We start from the raw sequence: 14,172 nt of genomic DNA on the forward strand, positions 1-14,172 counted from the left end.
TTCTATACTCTGGATTGTACATAGCCAATGACTAGCTAAGCCAATAGATGTTGACTTAAACGAATGAGAGCCTTCTTGCTTTAAAATGCATTTTTTGGCTTACCAGTTAACCTCAAACCTTTAGGAGTAAACAGCCTCATGGATCTTGACCAAAAGATGTAGCTCGGTTACTAACTATATACATCACTTCATGTGTCACAGGTTCCCATTCTCTTCGAATATTGTAATATTTTCAGGAAGCACCTTTAAACCTCCTAGTCTTGTCACTCTTGTTGTTGTTGTTATTTGCCATCGAGTCAGACCCAACTCATAGCGACCCCTCCTTGGGTTTCCGAGGCAGTATCACTACAGAAGTAGATTGCCCCATCTTCCTTCCAAGGAGTGGCTGGTGGGTTTGAACCGCTAACCTTCTGGTTAGCAGTCAAGTGCCTTAGGCACTACGCTACCAGAGCTTGTCAGTCTAATGAGTCTTAAATGGTGGTAAAGGTGAATGGTAAAATTACTGGAAAGCAGCAGTCTTGAAACGTAAGAGCATTTATTGATGCATTTATATTTAGAGTTGCATCCTGGCACATGTTTTCTTCTGGAAACCAGTACAAATGCTTAGGGAAATCACTTCAATTCATTTAGGTTCTGATGAATAGCTCCAAGAAGCACCAATAGGATATGGATTCTCTTTTTTCATCAATAATTGAGACATATTTTAAGTAACTCCTTTCCATCATGGAAGGAACAACTACCTAAAGGAAAGGTTGATTTCTCAGACTGGAAAGATCTATAATGTATTTTAGTATCTGTTATCTTTTCATAGGGAAGCCTTCAGGAAATCTAGACCAAAATTCTCTTTACTCTTATTTTACCTGACAACAATAATATATTCCTTATCTCACTTCAGTGACTATGTTATCCTTAGGAACATTACCAGATAGAGAGTCTGCGACACAGACAGCCAAGCCACTAAAACTGCCACTCAGAGCCTGAGAAAAAAATGGTAGCACCTACATACAACACATTTACTTAGGAAATGGTAAATTCACAGAAAGAAACCAACCACCAAAACTGACTCAAGAAGACAGAGAAAACCTGAATAGACCTGTAACAAATAGAAGAATTAATTAGTAATTTTAAAACTTCCCACAAAGAAATGCCCAGGACGAAAGCATGAGTATCAATCTCTTTTCCCATACTGCAAACCTTCCGAAATCCCTATCAAATATATAAAAAAAAAAAACCATATATATTTATATAGTATATTAATTACCCAGAAGTCCAGAAAGACATCTCAGAGATAAAAGCTAATACAAAGTAACAAGTCATCCAACAAATCATCTGCTATAAAAGAAATATGAAAGTTTTGAAATGTTAATTTCAATTCTAGTGAAATAAATACCATATTTAAAAATTATTTGCCTCCTGCTAGAAATATAAAGGGGAATATATTTCTCTGTTCTCAGGGATCTGAGAGCACACAAAGGGGATTGAAATACATTTAAATTAATCTTGCCACCGAGTCCAAAAAATGGAGCCCATAGTCCCAAGCTGGAATTCCCTCAGGCAAAGCAGGGAATCACATCCTGATCCTCTTTTACCTGGTATTTTTATGATGTCAATTCTACTGCTACTCAGGTTAGAAGTCGTTTTCAGTCAGAAAAAGGCACCACATTTCATTTCTAGGTCAGTGTTAAAATTAGCTTCTCCCTCTTTTTCCTCTTCCTCTTCTTTTCTTCCAAGTTGCTTGTGGCGTCAGCAAAAAACATAACTTCACTTTTTGCCTCACATTCCCTCCTGAGATAATCAAGACCAGCCATATTGAAACCAATAACATCCTGGACAGGAATACAAAAAACATTAAACGATCTTTTGCTTACTTAGTTCAACACAGCAGCATGCCCGAGTCAGGGGAACTGACACTGTCAGCATTATTCACTTTTCCTCTCCCAGATATTTTTGTGGGTTTTTCTATTCCTACCAGCTCCAACAAAATTCTCATTTCATATGCACTTATATGTCCAGTCAATATTGCCACAGACAAGGCATAGCATTTTATGCTACTTCTAAGTCACATATATTTTTCTCTCATTATTGTACTTCTACAAAGACACTTACCCGGACTTGGCTGACTTTTGAAATAGTTGTCTCCTTTAATTTTTCTATCACTGGCACAAGCATTTGGTTGCTAGTGATCTGCCCAAAGTGAATTCTATAGGAAAATAAAGCCATGTTGTAAAGAAGGGTCTGGTTCTTCTAGAAGTAACAAGTGTATCCTTAAAAACTGTTATCAAAACAAATAAACAAAATGGGAGTGTAAAAATGTTTCCAGCAAAAAAAAAAAAAGAGCTACAGCGTCTGTTTTCCCACTATTCAATCTATTTGCTGACAATTTTAAAAAGAGTTTGAGTTATGCTCAACTCATATGCAGAGTTCTTCTCCTAGCAATCTACCAGGCAGCCAAAGATTTTAACAATGCTATTTTATGGAAAGCTCAGACAGAGAATGAACCTTCTGAGAAATGGTAACTTGACAAAAATACATTAATATTTCTAATGAAGCCACAGCAAAGATGAGAGTGATACTCTGACCTAGATGCACCTGACAAATCCATGCTCCTTTAATCTCCCACATTCACGCTCAATTGTGATCTGCTATATCTGTCAGGTGGTACCTATCTGCAATTCTCTGATATGCTACAAGTATTCTTGGTGTTTCTTTTAGAGTCAGTGACCCCTAGTCAACAGTAGATATACCGTACCATTAAGAAATTGTAGAAATGTTGAGTATAAATTTATATCCTAACAACTTGCCCAAAATATAACAACAAAATCATATAAACCCTATCACAGTTCTTTTGCTACTATCCAGGTAGAATATAAGGAACAAAGGATTGGGAGATCACCACAACAGGACAATTTAGTCAATTCATTGAACATTAAATTACTAAATATACATATTTCTTTTAACTATGTAGTATGTACGGACTGACCAGTTTTTATCTTGTCTTCATAACAACATTTTAAGGAGTGTTCAATTTGTCCCTATTCCTATTCCTTTCTACAACAGCTTGAGACAGAAGGGCAGAAGAATGGGAGATGAGAGGAACACCTTCTTAAGTCTTTATAAATATATCCTTCTCAATTACATACTAACAAGACCCTTTCAAACTTAATATAAACTCATGAGACATTCTCTTATGTTCCTAATTTTCTTCTCTCTATGCCCCTACTTTTTTGCCTTGCAAGTAGAGACATGTAGAGAGTTAAGAGAAATAAATTAGCATTTCTTGAAGTGCTATTATGGAAATGAAACAAAAAGCATTTAGTTAAAATAAGTAGTTTAAAAGAAATGACAAATTAAATAATTTGACCATTCCAGAAACAGGATTTCAGCAAAATGACTAGAACCAGCTCCAATGTTAGACTGCAACCTTGAGGCCCATGACTAAGCAGTCCTGTGTTACTTCGTATTAATCAAAGAAGTGTGTCATTATTCTTGTTTCAAGGGCAAGACCAATTCCCAAAGATAAGAAATAACTTATGTTAGGCAGCACTGAAATTCTGTGAAACACTCTCTGAAAATGAATTGTAAGATTTCTCAACCTCAAAGCTTTGGCAGCAATTTCAATTCACTTAGTACCAGAGACAGCTATGCTGAATACACCTGTTGTTCTTTGGAAACTGATGTTACCTGAGGAGAAAGAAGAGGCACCTACATAGAAGTTCAACATCAGAGCCCTGCTGGATGAACTCATTGAAGAGCTTAAGAATGTCTGGGACATACGAGAAAGGTAGCACAAGTAGGGATTCTTCCAGCTCACTGAGGGAGGAAAAAAATAAACATTAAAATGCCCCCCCTTTTTTTTTTAACAGTCAACCTTTAAATCTTTCCCTTTACTATTTCTTTCTACTGTTTTTATACTTGAAAAGATCTGGCCCATTCAGAGATAAATTTAATACTCATTTATATAATACATTGTTTTTTAATACTTTATTTTTAAATCTATTTAGAACACACTTTAGTACATGGCATGGTGGGAGAATTTTCCCTCCAAATAACCAACTTCTGCAAAGTCTTTTGTTGAACTTGCCATGCTGTCTCTGTCTACTTCTTTCCACATATATTGAGTCTTTACACATATTATACTCTCTCAGAGAGCTGCTGAGTCTGTTTTGATAATCTGTTGATTCTGACACCAATCCTCCACTATTGTAATTTCTGCTGATCTTATAGCTTTTTGATACAAGAGAGTAATTCCCTCTTGTTATTTTGGCTCTGGATTGCCTTGGTTGGATTGCTTTACTTTCTAGAACAGCTCTAGTATCATTTCATTAATTCTAATTTGAAATTCCCATCAGAATTACAAACCTATAAATGAAGTCTTACCATCTAAGAATGTGTTGTATCTCTATTAATATAAAGTTCCTTTTATATTTCTCTAGTTAAGCTTCATCATTTTCCTTACAAAGGTCCTGGTTATTTCTTAGCAGGGGATGTACTTAATTACTATAATTTGTTATGAATAACAATAACCTTCATTAGGTGGAACTCAAAATAAAAATAAAAAAGTAAATCACTAACAAGAAAAAATTATTTCCAAAAATATATGGCAAAACATATAAAGAATGCTTAAAAAGCAGTAAATTCTTAAAAACTACAAAACAGCACAAAGAAAGGATATGAACTAAAAATCACAAAAATAAAAACGGTCAACAATTAAGACAAAAATTTTAACTTTGCTATAATAATCAAAAGAAATGAAAATAACACAATACTACCTTTTGCTTTTCGGACTAGCAAAGACTTTTTAAAATCCTAGTAGAATTGGGAGCTCTGGTAGCATAGTGGCTAAGGCACTTGACTGCTAACCAGAAGGCTGGTGGTTCAAACCCACCAGCCACTCCTGGGAAGGAAGGTTGGGCAATACTACTTCCGTAGTGATACTGCCTCGGAAACCCAAGGAGGGGTCGCTATGAGTCAGGGCTGACTCGACGGCACATAACAACAACAACAAGTAGAAATCAGTACCCGTCACTCTGGGAAGCAATTTGGCATTAAAGTTTTTTAAAAATTCATGCCCATCAATCAGTTATTAGACCACTACACAAAGACTTACATGTAAAGGTTTTCACTGAAACATTATTCGTATTATCAAAAAAGATAAATGCAACACACCCAGCAGTAATTTTTCATACAGTATAATATTTGGAATTAATTCAAGATGTTTTTGAAGAATTTTAATGAGTAAATGTGCAGGAAATGATGTGAAAAAGAAGACAGAAAACTACAGTATGATTCCAATCGTGCATGTACATAGAAAATGTGCCTAAGAAACAACACAAAATGTTAACAGATAGAGCTTCTCATCAGATTATAAATCATGTCACTGTCTATGATGTGAAGGAGTGAGTGTCACCACTCACTTGTTCCTTCACACTTTAGAATGTCCTTGATCCAGCACTTCAAAAAGAATGTTATAAAGTTATTTTCCACCAAAATTTTGACATAGTTAAACCTATAAAGAAGATAATCAATTATAAGTAACTTTTTTGCCCTTCAATATTATTTCCATATATACTGAAAAAAGTATTTGATAAATGTTTTTAGCTGACAGATTAGTTGTACCCTAGGACTCACCTTGACTTGATTCCTTTCAAAATCTCTAATACATAAGCTGAAGGCTACAAAGGAAGGATAACACCATTAGTGATAGTCTTGGTTGGTTTCCACTGAAGCTCCCTAATTTCTGTCTCCTAAAAAGCGGGGACCCCTCTCTCTCACTTGAGAAACTGTTCTAAAATGGCAAGATGAGACTAGGCTGTGGAGTTAGCCAGATCTGGGTTCACAATCCAGTTCTGTCACTTATCAGAAGTCAGTTCAGTTACTATATGTATACAATGAAGTCAGATTGCTTTACATGATTAACATGACCATAAGAAAGATGTGCAAGTCAAATACTAAGCAACTAGAGACTCCTAGATTATATACATCCTCCCATTACTTCCTCCCTCTCTTCACTCATGCTCCAAAGACTTCAATTTCAATGTTGATGATTTAGATGAACAAAATCTCCAGAGTGGTTTGGACACTAAGCATAAATAAACACTAGAAAACAGAGAATGTCAAAACAGTACAACCAAAGAGGCTGACTTGGAAGTTAGGAACGTGGTCCTTTTGAAATATAAAATATCCTAAAGATACCACCATTCAAGAGATAGTTTTAAAACCAAAGTATTTCCCAGCACATCCATTGCCCCAATCACAATGCCACTTCATTTCCTCTCTTGTCCCTGATAATAACCCATGAATAACCAAGGGGAAACCATCAGATATTATACTCACTGAGATATTACCATAAGCCATCAGGATGGGGTTGATGGGACGAGGTACCTATGAAGAATTATTAAAACAAATGACTTGAAAAAAACAAGACTTTTGATAGTGCTTACTATAGGCAGGGTAATAACAGTATTTTATATTTGGGAGAAAAAGAGAAACCCTGAAGACTAAAAGAGAATAAAAGAATTATCAGAACTTTAATTTTTATGGTGCTCATGAATGGGTCTCGGTGAAACACTGAGCAATACTAAACACTACTAATGGTTACCCTACCCCTCCAGATCTGACAATTAAACCAACAAGATTTTCTACTCAATATAATAATCACCTCAATCTGCAATTTCCTAGCCTTCCCTTTTCATTAAGACCAAGCTTCCTTCTTCCTACAATTCTTCATTCCCTTTTTTCTAGTATTTGAATTACAAGAGATTCTATTACATTTATCCTATTTCTTGATCCAAGTTAATTAATCCTGAAATGATTGTTTCCTTCTCAGGTATCATTTCTATTTATAACTGCTTCTCAGAGCATAATTTAACTGGACTCTTTTACCTCTTTTCCTGCAGCTTTACAAATGGCTTCGTGTTCTTTCATTTTTGCAGTTTCTTCTCGGTATAGCTCTATAGCTTCCATGATCCTCTCAGCCTACACAGATGATGACAAAGGACAGCAATCATTACAACACATTCCATCATCCTGGGACACTGAAACTAGAAGACCTGATTGGAAACTTACCAGAAGGAAGAGCTTAATTCAGTTTAATAAAGATGTGTCAAGAGCACCAAACAGCATTTAAATGAGTCTTTGGTTTTTCCTTTTTAATTTACAGGGATGATACTAAGTATGATGGACTGAGGTGACACTATCTTGACACCGAGTAGGGCAGCTCACAGGAACGCGTGCAAGATGCTATTCTAGGAGATCAGCTTTCCCTTCTGGAAGCCATGCATCGATCACATAGACTTAGGACTATTCCTGCCCTTGGCTACAAGGGAGGAACACAGAGGTTATGATCTACATCTTTCAATTTCATCAACTTTTTGCATAAAAGGGGTATTAGGTTGATAAAGAGTAATATTTTGAAAGTAAATTGGGATCTCATTGGGATTACATTAAAAAACGAGATACTACATTCTATAATCAACTTACTGCTTTGATTGTTTCAATAGTTTTCTTCCCAGTAAAGTAATTGTCACCTTGAGTCTCCCCTGGAACCTGCCAGAAACAAAGAAATCACTGAATAATACTGTTGACAGGAGTTAAAGACCCAATGAATTAATTCATCAACACCTATAATAGAACAGGTATTATTATGATTTTATGATAATGTTAACAGTATTTGTTGGCTACTATTAGTTGAATGTTACCATAAGCTGCTGTATGATTATATGCGTTATCATAAGCATATCCTGCTTCCACAAATGTTTAAAGAGAATGCCAAATTCCTCAAATTTCTTTCTTCTTTTGTTTTACGGTGACTTAATTTAACTCCCTAATGCCCAAGCCTTCAGAAAAAAAAGCCAGAATGACAATTATCCATTACCCTACACCTCCGAAAAAAAACACTTGTCCCACATAATAAGGATGTTGTTGTTGTTGTTGTTATGTGCCGTCGAGTCAAACCCGCCTCATAGCGACCCCTCCTTGGGTTTCCGAGGCAGTATCACTACGGAAGTAGGATTGCCCAACCTTCCTTCCGAGGAGTGGCTGGTGGGTTTGAACCGCCAGCCGTCTGGTTAGCAGGCAAGTGTCTTAGCCACTATGCTACCAGAGCTCCCCATAATCAGGATACATGGTTTTAAATAAAAAGCACTACACAGATTCTTTCCCATATCAGCTTATCATGGCTTGGGCATAAAGCCTCAATTCTAATTCCATCAGAAATTCTTGAAAGTATACTAAATTTCAGTAAGATAATTAACAAGGCAAAATCTCAGGCCCCAGAACATTTACTTACTGCTGGTTGGTCTTCTTTGGCCACATTCTCTTCATATTCTGCTTCCCTTTGCTGTCAAGAGACAGATGTAAGTTATTCTAAGAGAAAAACTTGGTTACTCTGTGAAAACGAGGCAGCGAGAAGCTGCTTCTTCCACAATAAATTCACTAATGGCCTCTTTGTCTCTGTCTAGCTTCTGAAATGGGAGACACTGGTCTTGGAGGCACCTCTCTTAGAGATTCTTGAACTTGTAATGAATAAGGTGTGATTGCAGTAGGCAGAAAACTTCAGCTGGGACAGACTGCCTCATACCCTCCTAGCTTATTCATACCTAGGCCTAAATTCTTACCATCTCCCTTTCTTCCTCCAAAATAAGTGGCTCTCTTGTTCTCTCCCAAAGTCTCAGAGATTTGTCATGGGACGATGACACAACATAGTCTCCACTGGGGCTTACAGCCAAGCACCATATTTCCTGGTGATGCCCCTAGAAAAAGAAAAAAATAAAATAAAAAACTTTGAGTACGAATACTTCACAGACCACTGTTTGCTTACATTAGTGGGAGATAAACACTCAATCTTAAAGGTATTTTGAAAGTACTGACCAAGCAAACCAGGTAAGAGTTTACCTCCAGAGTTTGTATGTGTTCAAATTTGTCTGCATCCCACTGCTTAATCTTACGGTCTTTCCCAGCAGTGAAGAAGAGATGAGACTTGGGTACAAACTTTAGGTACATCACACTGAAAAGTGAAAGTCCACATTTAGAGAGCTTTATAGACACAAAAGTTTCCCAGGTATATTTAAATAGCTAGTTCTAGAGCATCAGTCTACTCATATTGCAGAACTTTCAATTTATCACTAGAACACTAAATCATAAACACAAACACCAAAGGGAAATGATACTTACAGTGAGTCACAGGGAGATCTTTGAAAAGACTACACCTACCTGTCATCATGTGCAAAGAGAGACTTGTGGCAGTCCCCAAAATCCAAGCCCCAGATTTTCACATTCCTATCAGCAGAGCCAGTTGCTATTAGTGCCCCATCCTGTAACAATTAGGAGTAAAACGTTACTTGATTATCTGAACACTGTTAATTAGATTAAAAAAAAAAGCTAACCAGAACATTTAACCTATTTATCCAAAAACATTTAAATCAATGCTAAATAAAGTAATTCCATCTCTCTATGAAGAGCACCCATTATTTGCTTTTTCTACAGAGCTACTTAAAAAGCTTGCTAAGTAAAAGCAAGAACTCTGTGGCTTAAATATTTTTGTATTGCCAGAGGACAGTGATTACGCCTTGATGTAGGTTATCTAATTACTTTGTTAGATAGGAAAAACAATCTGTGGAACCTCTGGGATTTGCAGGGAGGGGAAAAGAGAAGGGAAAGAGAGGAAAATGAGACTGGAGCAGAATCTACAAGGATTTATGACCTATCCTAGGCTTCTATCGCTATTTCTCTTATCTTTCCTGTTCCATTACTAGTTCAAATAGTTGTCATCTTGATGGGAAAATTGAAAACATTTTTATTCTGTAATTTACTTTGTCAGTGTCACTGATCACAGACAGCTAGACTATGAGTGCAATTACTTTCACAAAGGATACAAATTTTTTTAAAAATACACATTGTCACTTCTAATCACAACTAGACATCTTCCAACAATGTGATTTGGTAAAAAGACAAAGGGCATACAGTGTAAAATATCATAAACATCCTTCTCAACAATATTATCCTTCAAAACAAATGGAGATCCATTTTTTAATCTCTTTTAGTATTCCAAGGTGCTCTCTCATTACAGTATTTTTGAGAACAAAGTACTGTTTGTAAAAGACACAAAAGGGAGTTAGTTATGAGATTTAATTGAGGTTTTTGTAAGAGTTTTCTGAAAACACTAGCGTAATATATGTATTTAAGGTACGATTATAATATATATTATTTTTGGAGAAAGTCTGATGATATACAAGAAAATGATGAAATACTCTAAAAAAGAATATCAAGCCAGGAAGTAAGACAGTGTCTGCTTTAATAGACTCACTGTTACTGAGTTACTATCTATACTTACATGAGAGATGTCCAAGCATAGAACAGGCAGTTTGTGTCCATACAATGAGAGAAAAAACTGAGCATTTAAAAAAACAAACAAAAAAGAATATAAATAATTCACATTTGTTTGTAAGACACAGGCATAATTGATAACTTGTGGGTCTAAAATATAAGTTTAACAGTTTAAACATTATTCTGGATTGCTTTATGTGATATTTTCTAAGACAGAACCAATGAAGGCTACTTATTAAGAGTACTTCTGTTCACTACACAGATCCTGTATGGACTTAAGAGTATTATAATATAGTGGAGCTAAGGATGCTCATGGAAGTCTACAGCCTTAGATTATGGCAGAGAGATGTTCTCTGGATCTCTTAGCTAAAAAGACTCTGGGATACTTGTTTGACTGGGGCCAACCCAGTCCTCTCCCAGTACAGACTCCTTGGCCATAGCACCCAGTAATCTAGATTTGTAAAAGCAAATCTTGAGGTGTGCAATCACTGCCAGAACACCTATCAGTGCTCTTAAAAGCCAGTGGCTACTATAGGATCTACCTAAGATTCTGAACATATGAAATACAACTTGCTTTAAACAAAATTTATGACCCATAGGATTCTTTAAAAATTCAAACTTCCCTGATGCATATAAAATGGTTTGATTCACATGCTAATTTTTAGAAACACAGTTGCTGGGCATAGTCAAGGGCATTTCTTTATAGTATTAACCCAAATTCCTAAGGTCAGTCAGAAAGAAAGAAAATACTCTCAGGTGTAACCACTATACCTTCAGAGTATCAATGTAGAAAATTTTCACAGTACAGTCCAGCAAAGACACAGCCAACAGCTTTTGATTGGGAGAGTAACTGACACACAGGACATCCTCATCTAGTTGCAAGGTTCGGGTATGCTTCACAGAAAGTCTAGAATGACAGAAAGCATCAAGAAAATGAATGAGAACACCATAAACAATTCTAAAAACTCTGCTGAGTTCAGTTTTCATCAAAGATTCTTTAAAGAATCCTGATCAAAGGGGGGAAATTGCAGAAGAGAACTACAAATTCTCATAGAATCCAAGCTTTCTAGAGCCACTGAGGCTGAATGACCCCTCAGAACTACTGCCCTAAGATAATTTCTAAATATTAAACCAAAACTATCTCCTGAAGGCATCTTTAAACAAAACAAAAGCTTAGCTTAATTAGTGAAGAATGTCTGACTTAAGCATTATGCTCTTTCAAAGAATTATCTATAGGGGATCAAACTGACAACAGCAATCAGAAAAATTAGATGAGAAGGTTAGAGGTCAGTGAGTTTGTTAATGATGGTAGAATTTAGAAAAGGACAGTGAGAATGAGAATGGTTATACAACTTGAAAAACATAATCAGTGCAACTGAATCGTAGATGTAGAAATTGAATTGGTATGTTTATTTTCACACACATACACACACACACACCAAATTAAAAAGAACTTCTGAATTAAACTTATTACAAAAGATACACATGTTAAAAAGCCATTCAACATAAACAATATCACACAACAAAATGTGCATGGGCTGTTGAATGGAAAATGAATCTGTTTTGTAAAATTTCACCCAAATCACAATAAAAAGTTAAAAAAAAAGAGGGACCAGGTTTGCTGGTCTGATAGAGCCTGATGGACCCCTGAGATTATGGCCCCTAGCTGCCCTTCAGGTCTGGAACTGAACCTACTCCCATGGCTTCCAGCAAAACAAAAGACAGGAGCTGAATATTTACATTAGGTAGATGCACTCCTTGGAGAGATCAATCATGGGAGAATAGAAGGCATGTATTCACAGGGAGACAGCTAAAGGGGCAGGAGTGCATGGAGGGATGGACACAGGGAAGAGGTAACTATCGGGAGGAAGTGGGAGGGCAGCTATTGAACTGTGGGAAATTGCAGTCAATGTCATGAGACAAAGTATATGTAAGCTGCTACATAGAAGGTGAATTTGCTCTATAAACTTTCACCCAAATCACAATAAAAATTAAAAAACAAAAAAGCCTTCCCATTTTTGCTCCAAAAAATAGACACAAATGAAAGATGTCCACTTACCTCTTTTGGGTACTATTTTCATCTTTCACCAATTCAAAATCCCAGAACTTGACAGATTTATCTGCACTACCTGTCACAAAGCCACGCTAGAAATCAAACGACATTTTAATTAAAAATTATTTTAGGTAGCAGATAAACTCTGATAAAAAGACCTAACAAAATATTCTTTTAGAAAATTTAACTTTAATGGCATTGCATAAGAATTGAAATCGTGGCTTCTCCCTAAACCCCCTTCACTGATATTTGGAGCTATTATTCTAGACCTTATGTGAGAGTTCTCTGCATAGACTATTGTAGATCGATGGTAATTAGTGAAAAGTCCTAGTTACACTTTGTTCAGCACCAGGAAGAAACATACGTCATGAACACTGCGGATTTTTGCTCCACCTAAGAAGGCAACCATCAGAAGTGTTTACTATAAAATAGTAAAACTAGTTTAACAAGTATACATAAAACAGATACTTTAATAAATTTGTTCAAAGTATTCATCTCAAAGAGTATAAATTTATCCCTACAATGTTGTTCCTACATAAAAGAAGTTTGAAACTATAAGAATATTATCCTCTGTACACTGCAGCATTAGTGCAAAGTAAATAAAACATGAAGTCAGTTAACTGGACTTCAGATATCCACTAGGTTACATCATAATAGATATATATACAGGAAACAAATATAGGAAAATAGCCTAGTTTATAAAACCACTATGAAAAATCATAAATGACATGGATGTGAAAATACTTTGGGAAAGTCAAAACAATATAAATGCAAGACATAATAACTATTTTAAATTCACAGTTGTTTTGAATTCTAAATGGCATTTACTACCCACTCTAAATTCTAGATATATATATATTTTTTAAAAAAATAGTATCTATTTCTCAATGAATATGGCCACCAATGGTTTGGCACCAGTGAGAATATTCAAACAAATGAGCCACAATCTCTTTAAATAATAATAATAATAATAATAACACAATGTTCTGAGCAACATCACTAGAACAGGTCCATCTCACGCTGATTCCTCAGAAGCAGAACACACTTTTATTGATTTGTAAGGGCTGGCATATTTGCTAAAAATTCCAGTTCTATATAGTCTTAGATGTTTAGACTTAACTTATTCTATTAAGTCTGTTCCACTCTCTATTTCCTGTTGCCCAAGAGAATACTTCTAAAGAAGTATCCCAAACCACCAGAAAAAAAATCCTAAGGGTAAACAATCTGATGTCATGAAGCTGATGATCAAGAGCAGTTAAGCAAGAATTCATTTCATAATGACTGTTATCAAGTATATGAGATGGCATCACATCTGATGTCTAAAGATTACAAAAAAGCAAGCTTTTTTTAAATTTTATTGTTAAAAAGAAACCCTGAGAGAATTTTTTCTTAAGCAACAGTAGAACCTTGATGTAAGAATTGGGAAATGTAGCCAGAGTGCTAAAGTCCCAATTTTTAACATGTAGTTGGTTACCTGATCTGGGGAGACAGACATGGACCACAAAGCTCCATCATGTGCATCTATCGTCTCCAGCAGATTTCCGGAGGCCAAGTCATAAAGCTGCAGCTTCCCTGTCTAACAAATGACAAAATGACCACACCTTTAATGAGTACATCTCATGATTCTTATAGTCATATAGTCTTCATTGATTCATGCCTACACAACTTAGAAAAGTTTGCATAACCAAACAGCAAAAATGTGGTCAGTTGCCTAGGAAATAGATACTAAGTTCTGTGTTCTGTATGACATATTGTGTTAAGTGTGACAATGGTATCACAACTATGTATAATGCTGG

General features: G+C 35.8%; 1 protein-coding gene across 1 annotated transcript in view; it reads right to left on the bottom strand.

The window, feature by feature from the left end:
* Positions 1–1,670: 1,670 nt before the first annotated feature.
* WDR3 (WD repeat domain 3) overlaps positions 1,671–14,172 on the bottom strand; it is a 33,599-nt gene continuing 21,097 nt past the window's right edge. Inside the window, exons 12-26 of the mRNA XM_007948573.2 lie at positions 13,851–13,952; positions 12,383–12,468; positions 11,095–11,230; positions 10,331–10,387; positions 9,211–9,311; positions 8,893–9,004; positions 8,616–8,750; positions 8,288–8,338; positions 7,480–7,545; positions 6,883–6,975; positions 6,334–6,381; positions 5,629–5,672; positions 3,682–3,810; positions 2,107–2,200; positions 1,671–1,826 (exon numbers count right to left, since the gene is read on the bottom strand). Coding sequence (XP_007946764.1) covers positions 1,671–1,826; positions 2,107–2,200; positions 3,682–3,810; positions 5,629–5,672; positions 6,334–6,381; positions 6,883–6,975; positions 7,480–7,545; positions 8,288–8,338; positions 8,616–8,750; positions 8,893–9,004; positions 9,211–9,311; positions 10,331–10,387; positions 11,095–11,230; positions 12,383–12,468; positions 13,851–13,952 — 1,410 coding nt within the window. The remainder of the gene's footprint in view (positions 1,827–2,106; positions 2,201–3,681; positions 3,811–5,628; positions 5,673–6,333; positions 6,382–6,882; positions 6,976–7,479; positions 7,546–8,287; positions 8,339–8,615; positions 8,751–8,892; positions 9,005–9,210; positions 9,312–10,330; positions 10,388–11,094; positions 11,231–12,382; positions 12,469–13,850; positions 13,953–14,172) is intronic.

Source organism: Orycteropus afer, unplaced genomic scaffold (genome assembly GCF_000298275.1).
Source record: "Orycteropus afer afer isolate SDZICR_OR568_19922 unplaced genomic scaffold, OryAfe1.0 scaffold00010, whole genome shotgun sequence".
In the NCBI taxonomy this organism is placed as follows: domain Eukaryota; kingdom Metazoa; phylum Chordata; class Mammalia; order Tubulidentata; family Orycteropodidae; genus Orycteropus; species Orycteropus afer.